Source organism: Tamandua tetradactyla, chromosome 1, assembly GCF_023851605.1.
Source record: "Tamandua tetradactyla isolate mTamTet1 chromosome 1, mTamTet1.pri, whole genome shotgun sequence".
NCBI lineage: Eukaryota > Metazoa > Chordata > Mammalia > Pilosa > Myrmecophagidae > Tamandua > Tamandua tetradactyla.
Window position 1 is genome coordinate 143,882,606 of NC_135327.1, and position 25,129 is coordinate 143,907,734.

The 25,129-nt window shown below is 35.2% G+C and overlaps 1 protein-coding gene across 2 annotated transcripts in view; it reads right to left on the reverse strand.

Moving 5' to 3' along the window:
* Window positions 1-25,129, reverse strand: part of PUS7 (pseudouridine synthase 7) — a 92,233-nt gene that overhangs the window by 33,789 nt on the left and 33,315 nt on the right. For both annotated transcript variants that reach the window (XM_077161831.1, XM_077161915.1), the window contains exons 5-9: window positions 23,694-23,838; window positions 17,102-17,213; window positions 15,897-15,974; window positions 2,807-2,935; window positions 2,321-2,446 (exon numbers count right to left, since the gene is read on the reverse strand). In XM_077161831.1, coding sequence (XP_077017946.1) covers window positions 2,321-2,446; window positions 2,807-2,935; window positions 15,897-15,974; window positions 17,102-17,213; window positions 23,694-23,838 — 590 coding nt within the window. The remainder of the gene's footprint in view (window positions 1-2,320; window positions 2,447-2,806; window positions 2,936-15,896; window positions 15,975-17,101; window positions 17,214-23,693; window positions 23,839-25,129) is intronic.

Here is a 25,129-nt window from a genome sequence, read left to right on the forward strand (position 1 = left end):
CTTCCATGTCCAAAAACCAACCGTGTTACATTTAACTGTGTGAAACAGAGCTCAACGAACTATGGAGGCCAAATATACTTACAGACCAAATCTGGTCAGCCACCTGTTTTTCTTAGTAAAGTTTTACTGACAAACAGCTATGGCCATCAGTTTATATGTTGTCTATGGCTCCTATCAATAGCAGAGAAGTCTAAAATATTTTAATATCTGGCTCTTGACAGAAAAAAATTTGTTGAGACCTGAAGTAATATATTTAAAAGCTTCTTAACTGCAGAACTTCTCAAGACCTTTAAGATAGTAAAATATATTTGGAAGGTTTGTTATTTCTAATAATACAAAAATATTTATGCTATTTGGTTTATAATAGGCTATCCTATACTGGCCCAGTCCACATTAAGATGCTTTCTACTATTCTTAGCTTTTCTTTTCTTCTTTCACCTTTAAAATTATTGTTTCAATTCAAAAATTTCAAAATTTTATTGTGGTTACACATATTTAACTTAACATTTCTCTTTTTTAAGCATTTTTAAGTGTATAATTCAGTGGTATTATATTGACACTGCTGTGCCACGATCACCCTTTAAAAAAAAACAGCATTAGTAAAATATAATTCATTATCATATAATTCACCTATTTAAGTGTACAATTTAGTGGCTTTATTTATTAATTGAGTTGTGTAACCATTACACAATTTTAGAACATTTTATCAAATTCCCAAAGGAATACTATTCTCATTTATCCACTTCCTTGCTGTAGGCAACCATGAATCTATCTTCTTTTTCTTACAGATTTGTCTATGCTAGATACCTCATATAAGTGGAATCATACAGTGAGTGGCCTTTTATGTATAGCTTTTATTTAGCATAATATTTAGAAGGTTTATCTATGTTGTAAGGTATACCAGTATTTCATTCCTTTTAATTGCTGATAACATTTCATTGTATGTATATACCACATCACTTTTATCCATTCATTAGTTGATGGATATGTGGGGTGTTCCTACCTTTTGGCTATTATAAGTAATACTGCAATGCATTTGTGCACATTTTTTGTATGAATATATATTTTCAACTCTTGGGTATACATGACAATTGCTGCATCATATGTTAATTTTATGTTTAATATTTTGAGAAACTGCCAGATTGTTTTACAAAGTGGCTGTACTGTTTTACATTTTCAAGAACAATCTGTGATGGCTCCTATTTCTCTGCATCTTCACCAATACTTGCTGTTTCTTTCAATTTTTAAAATAATAGCCTTACTTGTAGGTATGAAGTGGCAGCTAACTATAGACGTGATCTGCATTTCCCTAATGGCTAATGATGCTGAACATCTTTTCATGTGTCTCTGGCATCTGTATATCTTCTCTGGAGAAAGGACTATTTGGATAGTGTGTCCATTCTTAAGTTGGGTTATTTGTCTTTATATCGCTGAGCTGTAAGAGTTCTTTATGTATTCTACACACAAGTTCTGCTTCCCCCTTTAATTGATATATACTACAGATTCATTTTTACCCCAGGAGGTCCTAGGACAGTAACAAAGGGTTGCTTTGAAGCCGAGAAATTTTCTTATTATGTTATAGAAATGGATGATTTGAATGTTCAACTCACTTTGTACTGACCTTAGGGAATGCTCTACAATTTTAATCCTGGATAAATTTGATCTCATTTTCATTAGTTATATAATTTTTAAAGAACAAAATTTACAAGGTTCCATGGCTGTCCTTCTGTTACTTAATTATGAATTCCAAGTTTGAGATAGGCTTCCTTTAAATATTCAGTCCTATGATAACATTAGCATCTTTAGTGTTTTTATTAATGTCCTCTGAAGAGTAGTTAAGGTTGAAAACACATTTTTTTCACTATTTTTAGTAACTACTTGACAACGATTTTCTCTGGTTCGTATGCTTTGATTTCTAAATGTTACTTTCCATTTACTGAGTACTTAATCTATGTACAATAATAGGTGCTGCATAAATATCTCACTTCGTCTTCACCACCCTGTGAGATAGTTATTATCCCCATTTTACAGATTAGTAATTTTAGGCTCAGATATCAGGTCTGATTTCACTAAGCTTTTAACCTTTGCAACACTTCCTCAAAGACATGGAGAAAATACTACATTGTAAATTTTATCATTTTGTGCTTTCAATAACACATGAACAAATGCAACTCCATGTATTCAGCTTCTCAAACAATCGACTGGGAGTCAAGAAAACTCTATTCCTAGCATACAGCTGATCAGCTATGTGAACTCAGGCAGACCTCCTAAGTTTCTTTTAAATAAGAATTTTTAGATAAAAGTTAAATTAAATACAGACCTTCCAACTTGATATGTAGGGACGGCTGTAGTTCCAAATCTTTGCATTCCATAGTAATTAATAAATCCAATCTCTTTGAGAGAGTTCATGGCTTGTTGCACTTGGTCATCAGTTCCTGTTATATTTCTGTAGGGGCCCAAATTATCCAAAGGAAAAAAAATTAGTCAAACATATTCAGGGATATATATCATAAATGATTCTAACTTGGCTTCTATGTTCCAGTCCTTTTCCTTTTTGCAGTTTCTTCTGACCACCCAAGGGCAATGTGATTTCAAAGGTGGGTTGTGCTAAGTGTTTGGAGGGGGGAGGGCCTCAGCACAAATGCTAGGAAGTATTTGCTCTCCCAGCCCTATGAGGCCCTGCCCTGCCTTCCCTGGCTGACAAATCAGCTAGTACCAGGTAACCTGTTCATAACCATCGCTAATAGACTCAAGGTGACCTGGCCAAGACTCTCACCAGTCTGCATTTCAACCCACAGTTCTTTACCTGAGGACCACAGTGAAGTGATTCCCTTGAAGCTCTCCCAATTTCAGAGGGTTTTTTTGATAGCTGAAGTTGCCTAGCTTAAAGTTCATCAAACACTTGTTCAAGTGGGCAAGTCTTTGTGCCGTTATTCTAGAAAAAATAACAAGAACAACAGAACAGGTAAAAGAGCAGCAAGAGGATCATGAAATATTGCTTAACTGAAACATTTCAGTCAGGGGTATCTTACTATAGAGAATAGGAGCTTGAAACAATACTAATCCAAAGCTATGCCACTGAAAAAGAAAGGCATCACATCCACAGCAGGTGAAATGAGTACACTTTCACTTTCCTCTGGATTTTTCTCTAGCATAATATTGCCTGCTCCTTCCTACTATGGAATGATAAAACCTGGGCCATATTTCACATACTTAAAGTCTCATGTTATTTGTGTACTGATGAGTAATAAATACACAATGTCTATGAAATTTTCTACAAAGTACTTCCATTTTGGGGGGGGGGAGAGTAAGTCTATTAACTGAAAAGAATGTTACCAATTATTAAAAAAAAGTTGGTCCAGTGAATAAAAAAGTATTTGCAAACTCCCCTTTGGGGGAATGGTGAGAAACGGGGAAAATTCAACTTTCCCAAGTAGAGAATTCTTGATATTCTCACAAGCAGTGGGGACAACCAAAGCAATAGGCTGAGTCCCCAGTCGCGGGGTTTGTTCATATGAAACTTAACCCCACAAAGGATAGGTCAAGCCTTCTTAAAATTAGTCTTAAGAGTAACTCCCCAAGAGAACCTCTTTTGTTGCTCAGATGTGGCCTCTCTCTCCAGCCAACACAAGTAAACTCAGTGCCCTTCCCCTGTCTTTATGGGACATGACTCCCAAGGGTGTGGACCTTCCTGGCAACATGGGACAGAAATCCTAGAATGAGCTGGGACTCAGTATTGAGGGATTGAGAAAACCTTCTCCACCAAAAGGGGGAAGAGCGAAATGAGACAAAAGTGTCAATGGCTGAGAGATTCCAAACAGAGTCGAGAGGTTATCCTGGAGGTTATTCCTACGCATTAAACAGATATCACCTTGTTAGTCAAGATGTAGTGGAGAGGCTGTAGGGAACTATCTGAAAATGGAGAGCTGTGTTCCAGTAGCCATGTTTCTTGAAGATGACTGTATAATGATATAGCTTTCACAATGTGACTGCATGATTGTGAAAACCTTGTGTCTGATGCTCCTTATCTACCTTACCTTATCAACAGACGAGTAAAACATATGGAATAATAATAAATAACAGGGGGAACAAATGTTAAAATAAATTTAGATTGAAATGCTAGTGATCAATGAAAGGAAGGGGTAAGGAGTATGATATGCATGAATTTATTTCTATTGTCTTTTTCTTTTTCTGAATTAATGCAAATGTTCTAAGAAATGATCATGATGATGAATATGCAACTATGTGATGATATCTGAATTACTGATTATATATGTAGAACGGAATGATCATAAGTTCAGAATGTTCGCATTTGTTATGTTTTTTTAAAAATTTAAAAATTAATTAAAAAAAGAAAAAGCTGGGAAAAAAAGTACATTGGCTATTAAGTTCTGGAAAAAAATAAAAAGTTGGAATGGAGAGGCTGGAGGGAACTGCCTGAAAATGTAGAGCTGTATTCCAGTATCCATGTTTCCTGAAGATGATTGTATAATAATATAGCTTTCACAATGTGACTGTGTGATTGTGAAAACCTTGTGTCTGATGCTCCTTTTATCTTATAACATATGAGTAAAACATACGGAATAAAAATAAATAATAGGGGAACAAATGTTAAAATAATTTAGTAGAATGAAATGCTAGTGATCAATGAAAAGGAGGGTTAAGGGGTATGGTATGTATGAATTTTTTTCTGTTGTCTTTTTATTTCTTTTTCTGAATTGATGCAAATGTTCTAAGAAATGATCATGATGATGAATATGCAACTATGTGATGATATTGTGAATTACTGATTATATATGCAGACTGGAATGATCATATGTTAAGAATGTTTGTGATATTTTTAAAAAATTTAAAAAACTATAAAAAAATAGTTGGTCATATTTTTGTGTATCAGAAAAATATCATACACTCCTTATAGGAACCACTTCACATAGAAAAGGAGAGAAAAGAAAAAGATTAATAATTCTATCACCTGAAGAAATTATCTGTTAACAGCTAAGTTTATATTTCTTCTCATTTTTTTAACATGTTAAAAATAAACATATATCCGTAGTTGGAATTCTACCATTCATACTCTGTTGCTGTCATTTTAGTGATATATTTCCTATGTTATTAAAAATTTTTTATAAACAATGATTTCCTTAACTTCCTGAGAAGGTAATATATGTAAAAAGCCTTTGTTCTACCTCTATCCTATAATGCCCCTCCCACTGACAGTCACTGTTACTAGTTCTTTGTAAATCCCTCCAGAAGCACTTTCAATATGCAAGCACATTTGTATCTAGTGCCCCATTTCTGTTTGGAACTTTTTCCTTCTCTTTGGAAGCTGCTTGTATGTGTTATATATACAGAAAAATACACAAATCGCAAGTGCTCAGCTTGATGAATTTTCACAAAGTGAACACACCTACATAACTTAAGCACCCAGATGCTCCCGTTTTAAAAATAAATTTTGGTATACTATAACTTGTTCAGCACCATGCTTTTTTTCTGGAGTGATGCAAATTCTAAAAATGATCATGGTGATAAATGTTACAACTATGTGATGATACTGTGAGCCACTGATTGTATACCTTGCATGGACTGTATATGTGTGAAGATTTGCCAATAAAAACATTTTTTAAAAAATGTCTATTAGAGATTTGCCTTACCCATTCATTATTTCCAAAGCTGCCCCATTCCTTTTACAGCTGTATGGTACGGCTGCTGCATTGCTTGGATATACCACTCTTTATCTGACCAGTCCCCTCTGGTGGACATTTAAATTGCTAACAATCCTTTACTACTGTAAACAACTGTAACAAATATTCATATTGCCAAAAGTCCTCCAAAGAGACTATATTAATTTATGCTCATGCCATTAAAGTCTCTGTGCCTACAACTTCATCCCTGTGTCTATCTCCTCATACCCACAGTATTATGAACCTTTTTGGGTTTTGCCCGTCTGACAAGTAAAAAGTGATATTTTACTATGGTTTCAATTTGCATGTCTCTTATTGTGAGTATGGCTCTAAACATTTCTTCATATGTTGAAGAGCAATTTACACTTGTGATTTGTCCTATTTTGTCCTGTTCCCATTGTAACTGCTAAAGTTTTCTCAGTTTTTATACATTAAGGAAATCTACCCTTTACCATACATACAAATGTTTTCTCAGTTTGTGATGTTATTTTATTTATACTTTTTTTTTTACTCTTTAGAAATATTTCCCATTTTATTTGAAAAATTGCAAAATTAGAAAGAGCAAAGAAATACTTTTCACCTAGATTTACCAATAGTTAGCATTTTTCCAGATTTACTTTATCTTTCTCTCTCTAAATATACAAACACCCACATGTTACAAATATATACAAATACAAGTATAAAATGGTTATATTTTACTGAGCCATTCAGGATCCAATCAAGGATCACTCAGTGCAATTGTGATGTCTCCATTAGTCTAGATTCTACATCTTTGTAGATTTTAGGTCCCTAACCTTTTCTTTTTCATGACATTTGACTTTTAGAAGAATCCAGGTCAGTTGGGTTTTTTTTTTGTTTTAAATATTTTTATTAATAAAACAACATACAAACACACAAACATTCTTAATATACAAACATTCCACACAGGGTATGCAATCAATGGCTCATAACATCACCACATCGTTGTGTATTCATTGCCATGATCATTTTTTGAACATTTGTATCTCTCCAGCAAAAGAAGTAAAAAAGAAGAAACTTATTTATACATACCATACGCCTCACCCCTTCCTCTCACTGTCTACTAGTATTTCCATCTACCCAATTTATTTTAATCTTTCTTCCCTGTTAGTTATCCATATTCTTTACTCTGTTGATAAGGTAGTTAAAAGGATCATCAGACACAAGGTTTTCTCTTTTCTTAGTTATTTTTTTTAGACACAAGGTTTTCACAATCACACAGTCACACTGTAAAAGCTATACCATTATACAATCATTTTCAAGAAACAAGGCTATTGGAAGACAGCTCTACAGTTCAGGTACTTCCCTCCAGCTACTCTAATACACCATAAACTAAAAAGGGGATATCTATATAATGCATAAGAATAATCTCCAGAATAACCTCTCAACTCTGCTTGAAATCTCTTAGCCACTGACACTTTATTTTGTCTCATTTCTCTTTTTCCCCTTTTGGTCAAGGTTTTCTCAATCACTTAATGCCAGGTCCTGTCTCATCCGGGACTTCTGTCCCATGTTGCCAGTGATGTTTACACCCCTGGGAGTCATGTACCATGGAGAGGGGAAGGGCAGTGAGTTCATCTGCCGTGTTGGCTTAGAGAGAGAAGCCACATCTGAGCAACAAAAGAGGTTCTCTGGGGGGTGACTCTTAGGCCGAATTTTAAGTAAGCTTAGCCTATCCTTTGCAGAAATAAGTTTCACAGGGGTGAGCCCCAGATCAAGGGCTCAGCCTATTGATTTGGTTGTCCCCACTGCTTGTGAGAATATCAGAAATTCTCCAAATGGGGAAGTTGAATATTGCCCCTTCTTCCCATTTCCCCAAGGGGACTTTGCAAATATATATATATATATCTTTTTTTTTTTTTTTGCATGGGCAGGCACGGGGACTTGAACCCGGGTCTCCAGCATGGCAGGCGAGAACTCTTACTGCTGAGCACCGTGGCCTGCCCTGCAAATACTTTTTTATTCACTGTCCAAATCTCTCTGGGATTTATTGCGGTATTAAACCAACATGAACAAACTAACAAAATCTCATGCTCTATTCAAGATTTCATGAACTTACGGTGTTAACAAAACTGACCATACAAGTTAAATTAGGAAATGCACTATCCAAATATAAATTTTGCACCACATAAACATCTCTCCTTTTAGTCTCACACAGAAGTTGAAGTTTTAAAACATGGATGATATCATCCTTTACCCTGTCTTTTGATATACCTTAGTCCTATCCAGATCAGCTTCATTCATCAGGTCAGTATTTTGCACAATTTCCTTAAATTTGGATTGATCTGAATCCTCATAATTAAGATTCAGGAAAACATTTTTGTAGGAATACTATTGAGGTGATGTTGTGTCCTCAGTGTATCATATCAAGAGGCAATGCTTCAAAAAACAAACAAAAAAGAGTCAATGTTTCAGTTTGTCCTTCATTGATGATGACAAATTTGATCATCTTTTAGTTAGGACCACAATTGCTAGATTTTTCTCCTGTACGGGCACCCTTTCCCTTTGCTTCTAATAAGTAATCTACGAGGTGATATTTTTTAAGTTGTTTGAGTATCTTCTTCCCCAACAGTCTTTCAACCGTCTAGGTACGCAGTGGTGATTCTTACCTGGATCAAATATTACTATAGTGAATAGAAAATAGTGTTTTTCTGTATCTACCATTCCTTGTATATTTGTTGGCATTCTTCTGTAAAAGCAGGGCTTTACAGAGACATTTTAATTAAGTTTTGTTAAATTCATTAATTAAAAAAAATAGTTCTGGGTTTTGTGTCATACTTAGAAAGGGTATCCCCATTCCAAGATTATTGGTAAAAAAATAATCTCAGGTTTAAGTGCAGTACTTTTTTTTTTTTTTTTGCATGGGTAGGCACCGGGAATTGAACCCAGGCTCTGGCGTGGCAGGTGGGGACTCGCCCACTGAGCCACCACTGCCCGCCCAAGTGCAGTGCTTTTATGGCTGCAATTTTTATGTTTAAATCTTTGATCCACCTGGAATTTATTTAGCATAAGCAACTGAGATAGGAAGCCAATTTAATTTCTTTTCAGATGGCTACTCCATTACCCAAAAAACATTAATGACAACCATTTTTTTTTTCTGTAGATTTCAAATGCTATTTTGAATACGTTCTACATCCTTGAACATATTTGGGTCTATAACTACTCTGTCTATTCACTTGTCAATATCAAATTGACTGAACTGCAGTATCTCTATGTTTTATTACCATCTTTTACTAGTCATCTTTCGCAGGATTTTTTTTAATGTTAAATGTTTTTTAAAATTTATTATTATTAAACCAAAACAACATACAAACATGAACATTCTAAACATACATTCCGTGCATGGTTGTACAATTAGTGGCTCACACTATCATCACATAGTAGTATATTCATCACTATGATCATTTTTTAGAACACTTCTATCACTCCAGAAAAAGAGATAAGAAAAAAGAAAAAACTCATGCATACCATACCCCTTACCCCTTCCTCTCATTGACCACTAGTATTTCCATCTATTCAATATATTTTAACCTTTTCCCCCTATTTTTTTCTATAGCCCTTCCCACTCCTTTTCATTGTTAAGTAGTATTTCAATCTACTCAATTTATTTTAACATGTTCCCCCTATTATTTATTTTTAATCCACATTTTTTTACTTATCTGTCAATATCATAGATAAAATGAGCATCAGACACAAGGTTTTCATACTCACATAGTCACATTACTTCATAGGATTTTTAATGGCTCTTTTTGCCTCTTAACTTTCCCACACTAACTTCATGATCAGCTAGCTAGATCAGTTGAAGAAACATTCTCTTGGTATTTTGACTAGTATTAGTATCATTATTCATTAGTATCACTTATATTATCAATACTGTATAAAAACACTTTTATAATCACTATAGTAATATCTGATCTAGACAAGAATCCTCCTTGTCTACCTAGGCAGTTGTGTGAAAGACTGCTGGGAAAGAAGATATTCACATGGCCTCAAAAATATCATCTCACAGATTACTTTTTAGAAACAAAAGGGTTTTAATTTATATATTTATTCAGTACACATTTTTATTTTATCTAAGAACAGGTTACAGCATCCATTTATTTAAGTCTTGTACGTCTCTCAAAAGCATCTCAAAGCTTTCCTAACAGAGATCTTATATATTTCTATACATTTTCCCTAGGTATGTTACTCTCCTTCTTCTCCTCCTCCTCTTTCTCTCCTCCATATTTTCTGGATGGAAATTCCTTGATGTACTATTAGCGTGTCTGTTGCCTAGGCTCATTTGGTTCAAGAGAAGCAGCAATAATTAGGCCAAGGTTCTTGAAAAAAAAAAAAAGTGTTGTTCTCCCAGTTATTAATATAAAAAGTGAGAAGCTAGCCAGAAAAGTAAGGAAGTGGACAAAGCTTGTACTCTACTTCCCGTCCATCCCCTGCCCAACCCAAACAATGAGCACAAAGAGAGGTACAGCAAGTCTAATTCAGACTTGGGCCAGCTTGTGAGAGGAAGAAAATCTAGGAGAAAAAGGTTATCCAATTCTTCACTTCAGATATATGGGACAATGATAGAATCACTGGACATAAATTAATCCATGAATTCTATTCCAAACAATCTGGAAAACAGAGGATCAGTATGAAAAGGGTGAGCAAAGGGAGAGGCAGTATACCTCTTTGGTTACCACTGCTATAGAAACCAACAGAACAATTAAGAAGATTTAGAAGAATGCCCCTGATAATGCTATGGAATATTTAGAAGAATGCCCCTGACAGCTCTGCTCTTGAGTGTAGAACACACATCTATTTCTAAATCTCACGGGCAGGGTAGAAAGCATGAACTATATTCAGTTCTTGTTGGTATGGGTGTTCAATGAGAACAGGTGGAATGGAGTTGACAATATGTTCATGAAGCTGTTCACAGTTTTAATTTGGATGATCCTATATTCCAATTGATACGGTTACAAATTCATATCAAACTCTGAAAAACTTGGAAATATGAATATTTCACTTTTAAACATCAGGAGTCAATTGTGCAGTTACCTAAGCAGTACACTGCACAAAAAGCCTTTAGAAACAAAGCCAGGGAAATACTAGCCAGGGTCTGAAAGGAGAGTGGCAGGAATAGACAAGAAAAGAAACAAAACATTCTGAATGAGACTGTTCCTGCTTGAGATCTTGTTAAAATAACTAGGGTGAACCTGGTGGCTGATACTCCCCTTATCTAGTGAATGGACAAATGAGTAAGAATAAGGACAAAAAATAACTTAATAATAGGGGAGATAAAGCGTAAGGGATGTTTTGGGTGGTCCTTTTTACTTTTACTTTTTATTCTTTTTTTTTTTCAGTAATGAAAATGTGATGAATGCACAACTATATGATGATGCTGTGAACCAATAATTGTTCACTTTAGGTGATTATAGGGTATGAGATTATATCTCAATGAAATCGCTTTAAAAAAAAAGAAAAAAAAATTACCAGGTAAGTTAGAGAGTTATTTCAAGTGAGAAAGAAATGTTATTTATCCCCAGGACTGATAAATGCAGAAGTAATTAAAATCCTTGCCTGAATACTGAATTCTATCCTACAACTAATTGTTGCGATGTGCTTTGAAATTTATTGCTTTTTCGTATATATGGTATTTTTCACAAAAAAGAAAAAAGAAGTTGATTGTGATGATAAAAGCACAGCTATATGATGATATTGTGAACCATTGATTGTACACTTTGGATGATTACATGGTATGTGAATATATAGTATGTACCAATAAAAAAAAACAAACATTGCTTAGCAGAATGGGTTTATTCTGTTCACTAGTTCTCATGAAAAGGCCAGTCTGTCCAGTTCCACTATCACCAAAGCAAAACTGTCTCTGCATTCATGAGACAGGTGCTAAGTGCTTTCAAAAGGGTAACATTTAGGACTCTAATATGGTTTCTTACTAAGTCACTACGAACATGATCAAGGTAGCAAAAGTCTTTGACGACAGAGCTGCATCAAGATCAATAATGATACCTGTTGGCTAATCAAGAAGACAAATAAGTATCTTTAGTCTTCAAATATTCTACATAAAAATAAGATGTCATTTTTCACTCTCAAATACGCAAAAGATTTTTTTAATCATAGTACTGTGCTGGGGAGGATTCTAGGGAAGAAGGATTTCACATTCCCTTTAACTACGTTATTCCACTGCTAGGTTTATCTTAATGAAGTTATCAGAGACGTGTGCCCAGATTTAGTTACATACACTACATAATTTAACTTGCATGGTCAGTTTATTTGAAAAACATAACTACATGGAATCTTGGATAAGGCGTGAGATCCTGTTGGTTTGTACAGGTAGGTGTGCTACCCTGATACATCCAAGATTAATTTGGGCAAAAGATTGAAAAGCATTTCCAAAGGCCCCTTGAGGGACTGGGGAAAAAGGTGGAAATATTAAACTCTACCTGGTGAAGAACTGATATTTTCACAAGCACTGGAGACTGCCAAGTTGATGGGCCAGGCTCTTGATCTTAGGGTTTGCCCTTATGAAACTTATACCTACAAAGAAGAAGCTAAGCCTACTTGTGATTATGCCTAAGAGTCACCTCCAGAGAACCTCTTTTATTGTTCTAGATGTGGTCTCTCTCTTGAAGCCAACTACATGGGTGAACTTACTGCCCTCCCCACTATGTGGGACATGACTCCTAGGAATATAAATTTCCCTGGCATTGTGGGACATGACCCCCAGGGATGAGTCTGGCCCTAGCATTATAGAATTGAGAAAGATTTTTTGACCAAAAGGTTGAAGAGAAATGAACAAAGTAAAGTTTCAGTGGCTGAGAGATTTAAAATGAGAGGCCATTCTGGAGGTTATTCTTATGCAATATACATATATCCCTTTTCAGTTTTTAAGGTATTAGAGTAGAACGAAATTCCTGAAACTGTTGATCTGTCATCCAATAGCTTTGATTTTTGAAGATGATTGAATAACTAGAGCTTTTAAGTGTGACCATGTGACTGTGAAAACCTTGTGACTAGTAGTCTCTTTATCCAGTGTATTAACAGATAAGAAAAATAAACAAAACAAAAAACAAATAAATAATAGAGGGGTGTGGATGTTTTGTGTTTTTTCTTTTTATTCTTATTTCTTTTGGAGTAATGAAAATGCTCAAATATCGATTGTGATGACAAATGCACAGCTGTATGATATTGTGAACCCCTGATTACACAATTTGGATGATTATATGGTATGTGGAATATATATCTCAATAAAATTGCATTAAAAAAGATTTAGCTATAAATATTTCTCCCATAGAATTTCTTATAATAGTAAGAAATGGGAAATAATGTAAACATTAAAAAACAGAGTAAAAGTTAATAAATTAGGAAACATCCATGTATAAAATGTTTGGCAAGCACCCAAAAGGCTGAGATAGAATTCTATGTACTGACAAGGAAAGAAGCGTATCACTTATTGTTCAAAGGAAAAGTATAATTTTTATAAATGTATTTGTTTAAAGAGGGGAAATCCCTCACAAAGTAAATGTCAAGGTGTGAACAAGGTCATCTTTGAGGGAGTACAGTCATAGCAGAATTTTGACTTTTACCTGGTCCCTTTTGTGTTGAAAATAAAACAAAGCACTTAGCTTTTAATTTAGGTGGAGAAATTCCCAGAGCCAACCAGAAAGCAGAGGAATGTACTACAGTGATAATGTAGATACCAAAAAGGAGCCAAGACAGGGAAAGTTGGAACCACCATAAGCTGGAGAGGCAAGGAAGGATTCTCCCTTAAAGCCTCTGGAGAGACTGCAGCCCTGTCAACACCTTGTTTCCAGAATGCTGGCTTCCAGAACTGAGAGAGAATAAACTTTTATGTTTAAACACACCCCACTCCCACCTCACCCCATACATATCGAAGGATTAAGAACCTGTGTCCTATAGCCAGAGATATGGAAACCAGCACTTCTCTCTCCTAACTTTTGCTGCCCATTCTTCTAAGTTTCTGGTCAGTTCACGGGTCCATTACTCACAGAGGCTACTTTAACTCTTCACGTTCTTTTCAAGTTCCCTTTCCTGTTCCTATCCCCTGTACTGTCATCATTTAACTATACATCCTAAGTCTCATAGGAAGGAAAAGGAAAAAAGGTCACTAGGTAGAAATGCCATCATTTTCATGTATCTTCTCCTGCTCTCTTTTTCAAACATGTCAACATCTGTACACAGACAGTAAACGTAATGAAGAGAAGATGCTTTTTTACTTTGCAAAAATTATACCATACATTATCCTAAAGTTAAGGAAGAAAAAGATTAAAATTATTCATTAGGATACAACCAGGAGCTCAACCACTATATTATTTAATGTGGATCAGAGAAGTGGTGGGAAAAAGCCAGATTGTAGATTATAGATTAAAGGGGAGATGCCACCTCAAATCCTTTATGAAAAGATGAAAGAATTACAAATAAATATATGTATTAATTTTTAGTGGAGATAGCAAGCATAGACTGTTTGAAAGTACAGTATTAACTCATACAAGAAACTGCATATTACCATTGCTGGGAATCTACTCAAAGGACTTAAGGGCAAAGACACAAACGGACATTTGCACACCAATGTTTATAGCAGCGTTATTTACAATTGCAAAGAGATGGAAACAGCCAAAATGTCCATCAACAGACGAGTGGCTAAACAAACTGTGGTATATACATACGATGGAATATTATGCAGCTTTAAGACAGGATAAACTTATGAAGCATGTAATAACATGGATGGACCTAGAGAACATTATGCTAAGTGAGTCTAGCCAAAAAGTAAAGGGCAAATACTGTATGGTCCCACTGATGTGAACGGACATTCGAGAATAAACTTGGAATATGTCATTGGTAACAGAGTCCAGCAGGAGTTAGAAACAAGGTAAGATAATGGGTAATTGGAGCTGAAGGGATACAGACTGTGCAACAGGACTAGATACAAAAACTCAAAAATGGACAGCACAATAATACCTAATTGCAAAGTAATCATGTTAAAACACTGAATGAAGCTGCATCTGAGCTATAGGTTTTTTTTTGTTTGTTTTTGTCTGTCTGGTTATTTGTCTTTTTTTTTTTTTACTATTGTTATTACTTTTATTTTTTTTCTCTATATTAACATTCTATATCTTTTTCTGTTGTGTTGCTAGTCCTTCTAAACTAAGAAACGATGATCATGCATCTATGTGATGATGTTAAGAATTACTGATTGCATATGTAGAATGGTATGATTTCTAAATGTTGGGTTAATTAAAAAAAAAAAAAAAACTGAGGGGGGACTCTCTGCATGGGACATGACTCCCAGGGGTGTGGACCTTCTTGGCAACATGGGACAGAGATCCTGGAATGAGCTGAGACTCAGCATCAAGGGACTGAGAAAAACCCTAGAATGAGCTAAGAATTAACATCAAGGGATTGAGAGAAACTTCTCGACCAAAAGGGGGAAGAGTAAAATGAGACAGTGTCAATGGCTGAGAGATTCCAGAGTCGAGAGGTTATCCTGGAGGTTATTCTTATGCATTAAGTAGATATCACCTTGTTGTTCAAGATGTAGTGGAGAGGCTGGAGGGAATTGCCTGAAAATATAGTGCTGAATTCCAGTAGCCATGTTTCTTGATGATGAATGAACAATGATATAGCTTTCACAATGAGACTCTGTGAATGTGAAAACCTTATGTCTGATGGTTTAGCTACTATATCAACAGAAGAGTAGAACATATGGAATAAAAATAAATAATAGGGGGAACAAATGTTAAAATAAATTCAGTTTGAAATAGTGGTAAATGAAAGTGAGGGGTAAGGAGTATGGTATGTATAGTCTTTTTTTCTCTATTATCATTTTATTTCTTTTTCTGTTGTCTTTTTATTTCTTTTTCTAAATCGATGCAAATGTACTAAGAAATGATGAATATGCAACTATGTGATGATACTAAGAATTACTGATTGTATATGTAGAATGGAATGATACCTAAATGTTTTGTTTGTTAATTTTTTTAATTAATAAAAAAAGTTAAAAAAAAAACCTGCATATTTAAAATGTACAAGTTTTTACACAAGTATTTATCTGTGAAACCTTCACTATATTTAATATAAAGATGGCAGAGGTAACCCCCATTAATCAAAAAAATCTGAGAACTCTGAAAAGTAGTTCTGGGGTGATTGCAGTACAACTCTCAATATGTACTTTCTACTTACTTGAGAACAGCAATCTCTTGAACTGTTATAGCCCTTTTATCTTTGGTTCCCATGTAGGAGAATATGTTTGGTTTGACTCTAAGACAAACAAAAAAACCTTAAGTCACATACCATAAAAAGAAACCACATTTCTCATAATTTAAGTTTCAAAATAAATTTACTTAAAACATAACAGCATACGAGAAAAATAAAGAAAAACTTTACTTAAAAAAATCTATCTGGGAAAACATAAATAATACGCAAGCTAAAAAAGTAAAGGACATCTGAACAATTCCTTTCTTAGCAGGGCTTGACCTAGAACATCTGTAGCTATTAGTGAATAACTGATATTATTCAAAGATTTGGTTAGCCAGTAATAAAAAAGGAATGACTACACTTGCTACTGATCCTATGCAAATAATTAACTTATGTAAAACTCTAAAAGCCATTCTAGGATAAATAATGTGCAATTTTGAAAAATTTCTATCTTCAAATATTTAAAAGTTAATAATAGTGGGAACTTTCCTTTAATACATGCTAATGCTTTTTATTAAAAAGTCAAATGCTAAAACAAGAATCCGAGTCATTTTGATGTGACAGTTGAAGTAAGTTAGTTAACTTGACTGTTTCATCTAAACAGAAACAGGAGGGATTTTTGGACTCCTGCCACTCCCAGCTCCAGATCTCAGAGAAACTCCTCCCATCCTGTCTATTCCCCTGTCAGGAACTGTCTATTTTCCTGGGCTCAGGCACAGGAGTAACTCATTTGGTTACTGCGTTACCATGTTTAAATTGAGTTAAACGTATAACAGAAAGCAAATTTCATTAGCATACTGATTTGCTGTGATGCTCCTCTGGTCATTTCTATTAAAAGAAAGAATTCTTCAGCACCTAGCCCATCTTTAGAGTCAATTTCTGCTATATTTGCATTTCTATGAGAAAATCTGACTGATCTTGGGTTTTTAATCTAGTCAGCCTCCAGGAATTGAAAGCTGCCAGTTGAATAAAGCAAACCCATGCAACCAAATCAAAGTATAGGTTTTAGAAAGTTAATTACTTTTTGTACTGATTTACAGGCAAAATATATAGGGGGGTTAAAAAATTTATTTACCTACTATCTAAAAAATGGTAAATGGGAGGTTCTTTTGTCTAAGCTCCTGCTCCTTTTCATCAGCATGACTTTGTATAGTGTTGATTTTGTATAGGCACAAGAACATGATACTAACCTTAGATATTTGGATAGTACATTAATAGCATCCATGGTGTCTTTGTTTTCCTTGTATAGTACAAAGTGGCAGTAACTCCCCCTAGATTTTGGCCAAGAATGTTTTCTTGGATCTTAAAAACAAAAAATCAAATGTAATATATACCATAATAAAAGTTACTTGAGTATTTTTCCTTGTGAAACCCCATGAGCTCATTTTTTGCTAAAGAACCCTGAGAGTGAGAAATCAGATCTAATCTGTCAGGAAACACAGGTTACAGTTAACTGTGTATGTGGACTATACGTACTTAACTTTCTGTGACTGGGTATTTACCATAGAGTACTCATCTTTCCATATTAAATATCAGAAGCTGAAGAGCAGGTGTAGTGATAAATGCCTAAAACTAACCAGTGGATTTCCATAGAAGAGAAAGACATAGAGAAGGCCCAGAGGTTTCCCAGTGATGTTAGTCCACAAGCACCCACTTCTGATGGGGCAACTAGTTTTCTAGAACACATGTAGTTTGAAGGGAAACAGCAGTTTCATCAGAATCTACCTTATAGTCTTGCCTTATGTCCAATCAGGTGTTCACACATACTCGGGTTGGATGCCTTGAGGGAGGTGATATGGGAATAAAGCTTGTAAGGAGTTTGCCTTAGTGACATGTTCTGATTTTCCAAAGGCTACTTTCATCACAAAAGTTTAACTAATACCAGATGGTTGACAAATGCCTAACGGATAGAGCAGCTGGCATTCAAGACCTGATTATCAATCTTGGGGAAAAGGAAACTTCCAAATCTAAGCCATGTTAAAGGTTAACTTTTGTACTAGCATTACTTTGTACAACTTTTTGGAGACTGAAAATATTTCATGGTCTTGAAGATTTTTAAAACTGCTCTTTTAATTGAACATTTCAATTATACTATAATCTAGAAATATATATTTAGACAATATTAAGATCTAGATTTAAGCTGTCCCAAGGGTGTTTTGAAAAATCAACATTTAGGAAATATGTGAGCCACACCGCATTTTCCAGACATTGTACAGTTTATTCAAGAGTCTTGGGCAACACAGAGCAATTGTTATTTGAACACCACATTTAATTCACTTTGCTTCTGTAATTCCACGGGAAAAAAATGATTTCATATAATCCCTAGAAAGAGTCATCTTTTAAAAATGTTCCTTCATCTTTGTCCTTGAAACAATTCTTTAGCATAAATTTATGAATTCTTTATCTTCAGAGACTTAAGATATTTCTGCTATAGAAGTTACTCATACAACCTGGCCTTGTCAAGGCAAAAGGGCCTTGTGGGATAGGACAGTGATTTAAGCTAAAATGTAAAGAACAAATGAATCAATAAACCCTCTAGGAAAACTGCCATCAGCACTGGATGCCTAGACATGTACTCTTGGGCAGAAAAGTACTACAAGTATTTTTCTTCAGTTCTTGATATGAATTCCTCACCACTCAGCCTCAGAAAATTCTGAGTAGGAATATCATTTTAGGATTCCTTCAGCTCACAAGCAAAACTGTCGAGATGTACAGCACTTGTGACAAAATCAGTGGCATTTCATCTTGTCTACATGAAACGCCAACAGCTCTTACCTGTTGCAGTTCTGACCTCTGTCCAAATGCATAGCATAAAGAGCACAAGAGAGCAATGTTTAATTTATGGTAATATTAAAGTGCTTTAGAGGTGAACATGCAAATGACCGCATGATAAGTTTATACTGAGTACTTCATAGCACCTAGTAGTTATGTGGTGGGTTAACAGCCACTTAGACATTAATAATGGAATGCTGTGGAGGCAAACAGTGAACATGTGGAGAACTCACCTATAGGTATAGGTGAGTTAGAAACAGCCTCCCTGTTTCTAAGCTGTACTCTCTATTCTCATGGTATGTAGCAAAAGGTTTAACACCAAACATAAAATGCTTCCTCAGAGATTTACTTCTTTAAATATGAGAGGACATATACCAAATGCTATTTGTTTGTCTTTGGTAGTGAGACTGCAAGTAATTCTACACTGATTTTGTTTTGTGCTATTCTGTGTTTTATGAACTTCCTACACTGAGTTATAAGTTTTTTCATTTGAAAATCTTTGAATAATTACTATGGAAAACAGTTCTCTAAGATGGGAAACTCTTATAGTTTTAAAAAAGATTTTAAAAACATCCATTGGATGCAACAGTCTGAACTTGTTCAGATCATTATTTGAACAAGCCACATGTTTGCAAAAGACATTTTTGAGATAACTGAGAAAACTGAATAATTTTGTTGGATATGATAATGGTTTGGGGCCTTATTCCTCATCTGTTAGGTACATACAGAAGTATATGAGTGAAATGATGAAGTCCCAGAATTTGCAAGGAAAAAAAAAGTGGAGTGGGATGGATCAAATAAAAAGCAGAATTCAGACAATCTTGAAGCTAGTTGATGTGCATATGTGCATATTAATACATTACTTCCTTATTTGTGCATATGTTTGAAATGTCCATTATGAAAGTTCTAAAATACTGTAAAAATTTATGAAGTATAGTTGCATTTTTCCTCAGCTACCCCTTTAGTACATTCACCGTTCACTATGATGGCAAGAAACAAATTAAGTCACAAGCCAAAAAAATCTAAATGCTGTTATATCTTAAGAGAAACCATGACAACGAGGTATGAGTTTTGGCTCACAAGCATGCATCTTCTATTAGCATAGCCAAGCACTGAGCATGCACACAATTACCTCCTCTGAAAACAACAGATGCAATTATCCTTTTTCTAGATGCACTTATCCTTTTTCTAGATGCACTCAATATACAGAATAGTAAGCATATGCATTAATTAATTGGGAACATTTTGAATAACTGAAAATCAGTGAGTCTCAACTTATTTTGGGTAATTTAATTGATTTTATAATAATCCAACTTCTAAGCATAACAAGTTGTTTATACATAGCTTTACAATCCAAATGACTTTAAAATAACTTCCAGACATTTTGAGACACTCTGATTTATAAAACATATGTAAAGAATTTTCAAGCTGGAGTAGTAAGAAGCAACGTTCTGATGGTCTGACATGGCAGCTCTGCTCTAATACAAATAGAAACCAGATAAAAGGGGAAACCAGGTTCAAGAGGATTCATGTACTGAGCAGAGATCTCCATGAATAAGAATGGAAAAAATGTTTGTGGCTCAGAAAGATGACAGGAAGGGGTAGCACGCAGAACATTCTTCCCTTCTTATTCAAGGTCATTCCCATCACTGCACCCCTGCATACAACAACACTTTAAGCTTTCTTCTCCATCACTTATCATTCTCCTCCCTGAATTTTCACCCTCTCTCTCCACTGGCTCTTTCCCTTCAGCACATAAATAGGCTCAGAGCTTTCTAATCTTAAAATATCAAACCTATATTCCTATCCCCTTATTCGTGTCCCCCCCTTTTCTTCCTCTTTTTAAGCTTATTTGAAACAGCAGTCAGTATTTACTACTTTCCAGATGTGTTAACCTACTGTATTAACTGGCTTCCAGCCTCAACATTTCACTAAAACTGCTCTGTAAGACATCAGTGATTTCCATGCTGCTAAATTCATGGACATGTTTCAAAGCTCTTATCACACTGGACCTATCTGTAGCATTTGTCACAGCTGACCACTCTGATTATTGGTATTTCCTCTTCCTGTGGATTCCACAATACCCGACTTTCCCAAAAAGTTATCATTGTATGCGTCTGCATATCCTTTCTGAGACTTTGTGGACCCCTACATCCAGGTATCCCTCTTGGGAAGCTTTCATTTAAAAAAATATGGCAAATCTGTATATATCACATGGCAGACTTTTTTTTTTTTTTTTTAAACATGGGCAGGCACCGGGAATCGAACCTGGGTCCTCGGGCTTGGCAGGCAAGCATTCTTACCTGCTGAGCCACCGTGGCCTGCCCTTTTTTTTTTTTTATTTTTTTTATTTTTTTAAGGCAGACATTTTTTAACTTAAGTTTTTAAAAAGAAGTTTTTAGAGCTATATGGAATGTACACTATCTCAAAATGTAAATTAACTGACTTGATTACATAACCTATAAAACTTATATGATATTTTCAGAAAAATACCATATTTATATTTTATAGGTAAACTGATATGCCCTATCAGGCTGGTTTAACACACAAAATGATGCCTGAGTTAAAATAGTTGGTAATTTGTGCATTTGGGTACCATGATTTCGAAACTACCATGCCAATGCTTTAGGATGCACAATGCCTCTATCTGAAAGATAGTTTAGGTTAAGAATATTGCAAACTACTAGATAACGTATAATCCACCAATACTAATGCTGTTTTAGTCAACTAGTGTCCTTTATATCAGGGCTTGGTACTACAGTAACTCTAAAAATGTTACATACTTAGCTTTGCAATGAAATTTTAAAAGCTAATTCTTTGAAATGTTAGGCAAGGTGGTCTAGGAAGACAAGCTGTCATTGGTCCTGGGCTCTTATTTGCAGAGGCATGAACAACAGTCTCTGGATACCAAATCTCCCTACTTTCCCAATGGTGTTGCTTTAATGTCAGCTGATGGGTGGGAGCTGCATTTGAAAAGACGAATGCATGTGCCAGTCTGGGTCAGGGAATGTCCCTTCTCCATGAAGAGGTAGGAGAGAACAGCTCAGACAGCAGAGATTTAGCCCATTCTTGACTAAATGCCATGACATCTCTAGCCCAAGAGGTTTAGACCTGCACGTAAGGGTTGATTCATTCGGACCTGACTTCATGCTTCTTTGTAAAGTGAGAAATTAATATTTTACTGAAGATACCCAAAGGGAGATGGAGAGAGGGTGTTCACATTACACAATGTTTGACATTTCACTTGAAAAACCTTAAGGAATATTTTTACTGAAAAAATGACAGATGGGTTGGAAGGGAGAAAATAGCTTATGGCATAAGCAAGAAGACACAGATGAAGAGAGAATATGAGAGATCTGGCACCAATCGCTTAAGTGGTTGCTAATGTTATTTGCCCCCTTGGCCTACAAATGCTGCAACTCCCCTCCCTGTAGATCATAAAACCTGGTATCCTCCAAAAAATGATGGTCGTTTCCAAGCAGCAGCCAATCAGAAAACTACAGTGTTTTGTTTTTTCTGATGTGCTTCCTTATGACCACAATGAGCAGAATATGACCTTGCCTCTTCCCCATGACTTCGCAGAGGGCAGCAAACACATCCTGATTACCAACATGGGTTGCCTCTCTTCAAGGGACTTTTCTCTGGGAGCCCTTCCCTATCCGGGTTCCTTAAAGACCAAATACCCTAAGGCATCCATGGTATGTAGTAAATCAACTTCTTTCCTATACATCTAGAACTGTTACTAGCTATAAACTATCTTTAGGAGATATAAGAGAACAGTCACTCAAACTACTTTAGTTTGAGCTTGTGGAACCTTGGCTGAGAAAGGCCAGGTAATGTTTCAAACTGTTACCCAGAAATGAAAGAAATATCTATCAACCAAGTCACTAGTTCGTGGATTGAGAAGAGAACAACTACTGCCCTCAAGCAGTTCCAGAGTACATGATTTCACTTTGCTTTTTTGGTATCCACTAAGATCAGAAGTGGCCTCCCATCTCCTTCTCAACTGCTCAAAGAGTCTCATTCCTATATTAGTACCAGATATGCTGATTCGATTAGATTACTTTTATAAGCATAAACTTTATTTCTGCTTCATTTCTATCCATACATGTCACTAGAATCATAGTTGTAGCACTTAAGGCTTCAGCCATTCATAATAATATTTTTTAAATTAACTAAGATACTGAACGAAGCCCTAATGGTTTGAACAGTCTTGTAAATCCTTGGAATTTTGCCCTCACAAATATATCTAGAAATAACTGGGCTGTCCTTAGTAGGGGAGAAGAATGAGGGAATAAGTTTCCTACAATAATTTTCATGAAAAATTTATCTGCTCATTTGACAGGTAAAAGAAAAATTACCTAATTTTTCTTAAGGTTACGTAATTTCTCTTCAGGTAATAGGCAAATAGAAATTTTCATGGCTGTAGAAAACACATTAGGATATAAATATCAAAGAGATTAACAGATATACTGATTTTAAATGAATGATACACAATGAAAGATGGGCTCAGATAAAGGGGTGTTTTTCCATATTCCATATTTTTTTATGTGTAAGTGAAGAAGATACTTGTGGTTGGAAGGCAGAAGCTGTATCCATATAGGCACATGGCAGATAATATGCCAGAGGGAATGGAGGCAGGATTTTTTTTGTTCATCTGTAAGCTTTCTTTTTTCCATTAAGAACACAAAATGACCAACAACTCTTGCAATTTTTTCTTGAATTGCCACTTAGCCCACTCTCCACTTCAGGGAACATAAGAAAGCCCTAGGATTCTCTCTCAGGGACCATTATAATCTCAGCAAATCTTCGGTCACACAGAAGACCTAATGCTCCATGTCAGACAGACAGTGTGCAGGATGGCTCTGGCATCTTCGATGACAGTATTCCCCTTCTCTGAAGGAGGAACAGGATCAGTATCCTTCTCTGAACAACAGTTAGTGAGTGCGAAGGAGAATGAGGTGCAGGATCTGCCTGACAAGACAAATACCAGGCCCCTCATATACTTACTTGCCAAAGCCTTTTTTCCAGCTGCGTGGTAGGCTACAATATATTTCTTCCCCTCTCTGTCCTCTGTTTTTGTCTCCAATCCTGGAAACAGAGATTTAATAGCTTGATGGATGATGGTTCTTTTCTCTTTGGAGTCTTCAATAACCTATTCAAAACACAGAATGATACTACTAATTTAAAAAACATTAAGGAGGGAAATAATGCTAATAAATTAGTAAAAAATACTTCTCATTTCTTAGCTCTGCAAAATTAAAGTGTATAGATACAATTTCAAGAATATTTTAGAGTCTGAGAGTATTGCAAATCATAAGAGCCTGTTTATCAAGCACGTCCATCCGACACTGTATCAGCACTTCACATTCATCACCTTATTTAATACTCATAGTCTCTTGCCACTATATTAACTTATAGATGAAGACTTAATACTCATATTCTCTCGCCACTATATTTACTTACAGATATTCTCTCACCACTATATTTACTTACAGAGAAGCTTATAGAAGTTAAGGAACGTGCCTAGGGTTACATAGCTGGAGGGTGGGAGAGCCAGACTGGAAATCCAGGCTACCTGATTCCTGAGCTGCCAGCCTTTCAGAATGTCAGAAACTTAACTCCACTAAATAGTCCAGTTGATAACTGCCTCATACTGAATTCCACTCCATACTGAATTATTTTATAACAAAGTTCTAGCACATTTATTAACAGTTGTGAAAAATCAACATAAAGAAAATGTAAAATGATTAGTTACATGACTGTTTTTCAGTTTTCCAGTATATATCTCACTAATACATTATACATTTTGACTCATTAACTACGAATGTATATATGTGTATGTGTATATGCGTTGTTAAAAAACTAAAAAAAAATTGCAAAATTTTATTTACCCTTACGATGTACAGTGTATTAACATTTTCTATTTTATTTTACTGTATTGAAATAAAAGGTAGGTTAAGACCCATTAAACTGATTTCAGGACCCATTAATGATATGCAACCTACAAGCTGAAAAATACTGGGATATACTACAACCACTACTGGCTAAACTTGACAATATTTTAGCAAAATTTAAAAAGTAAAAAAAAAGTACACTACAATTATAGATAAATTACTTCATATAAAAAAAAAATGTCCATGAGAGCAAGAAGTGTCAAACGGTTTGTTGATTTCTTAATTTTAATGGACCTTTACTTAGAACATGATATGTTCAAATCTTTTAGAACCAAGAGATGAATGATATCCCACGTCTAGTCTGTACTGTTTCCCTGTTCCAAGTTCTTATGCTATATCTTGTAGGAAGGGGAACCAAGGGAAGGTTTTACTTTTTTTTTGAAAAAAAGGTTTGAAAATATCTGTCAAATTTTACATTCACTAGTTATAATAAACTTATTTTTAAAGTAAAAAAAAAGTGTCTACAAAAAGACAAATAATGTGTCTCCT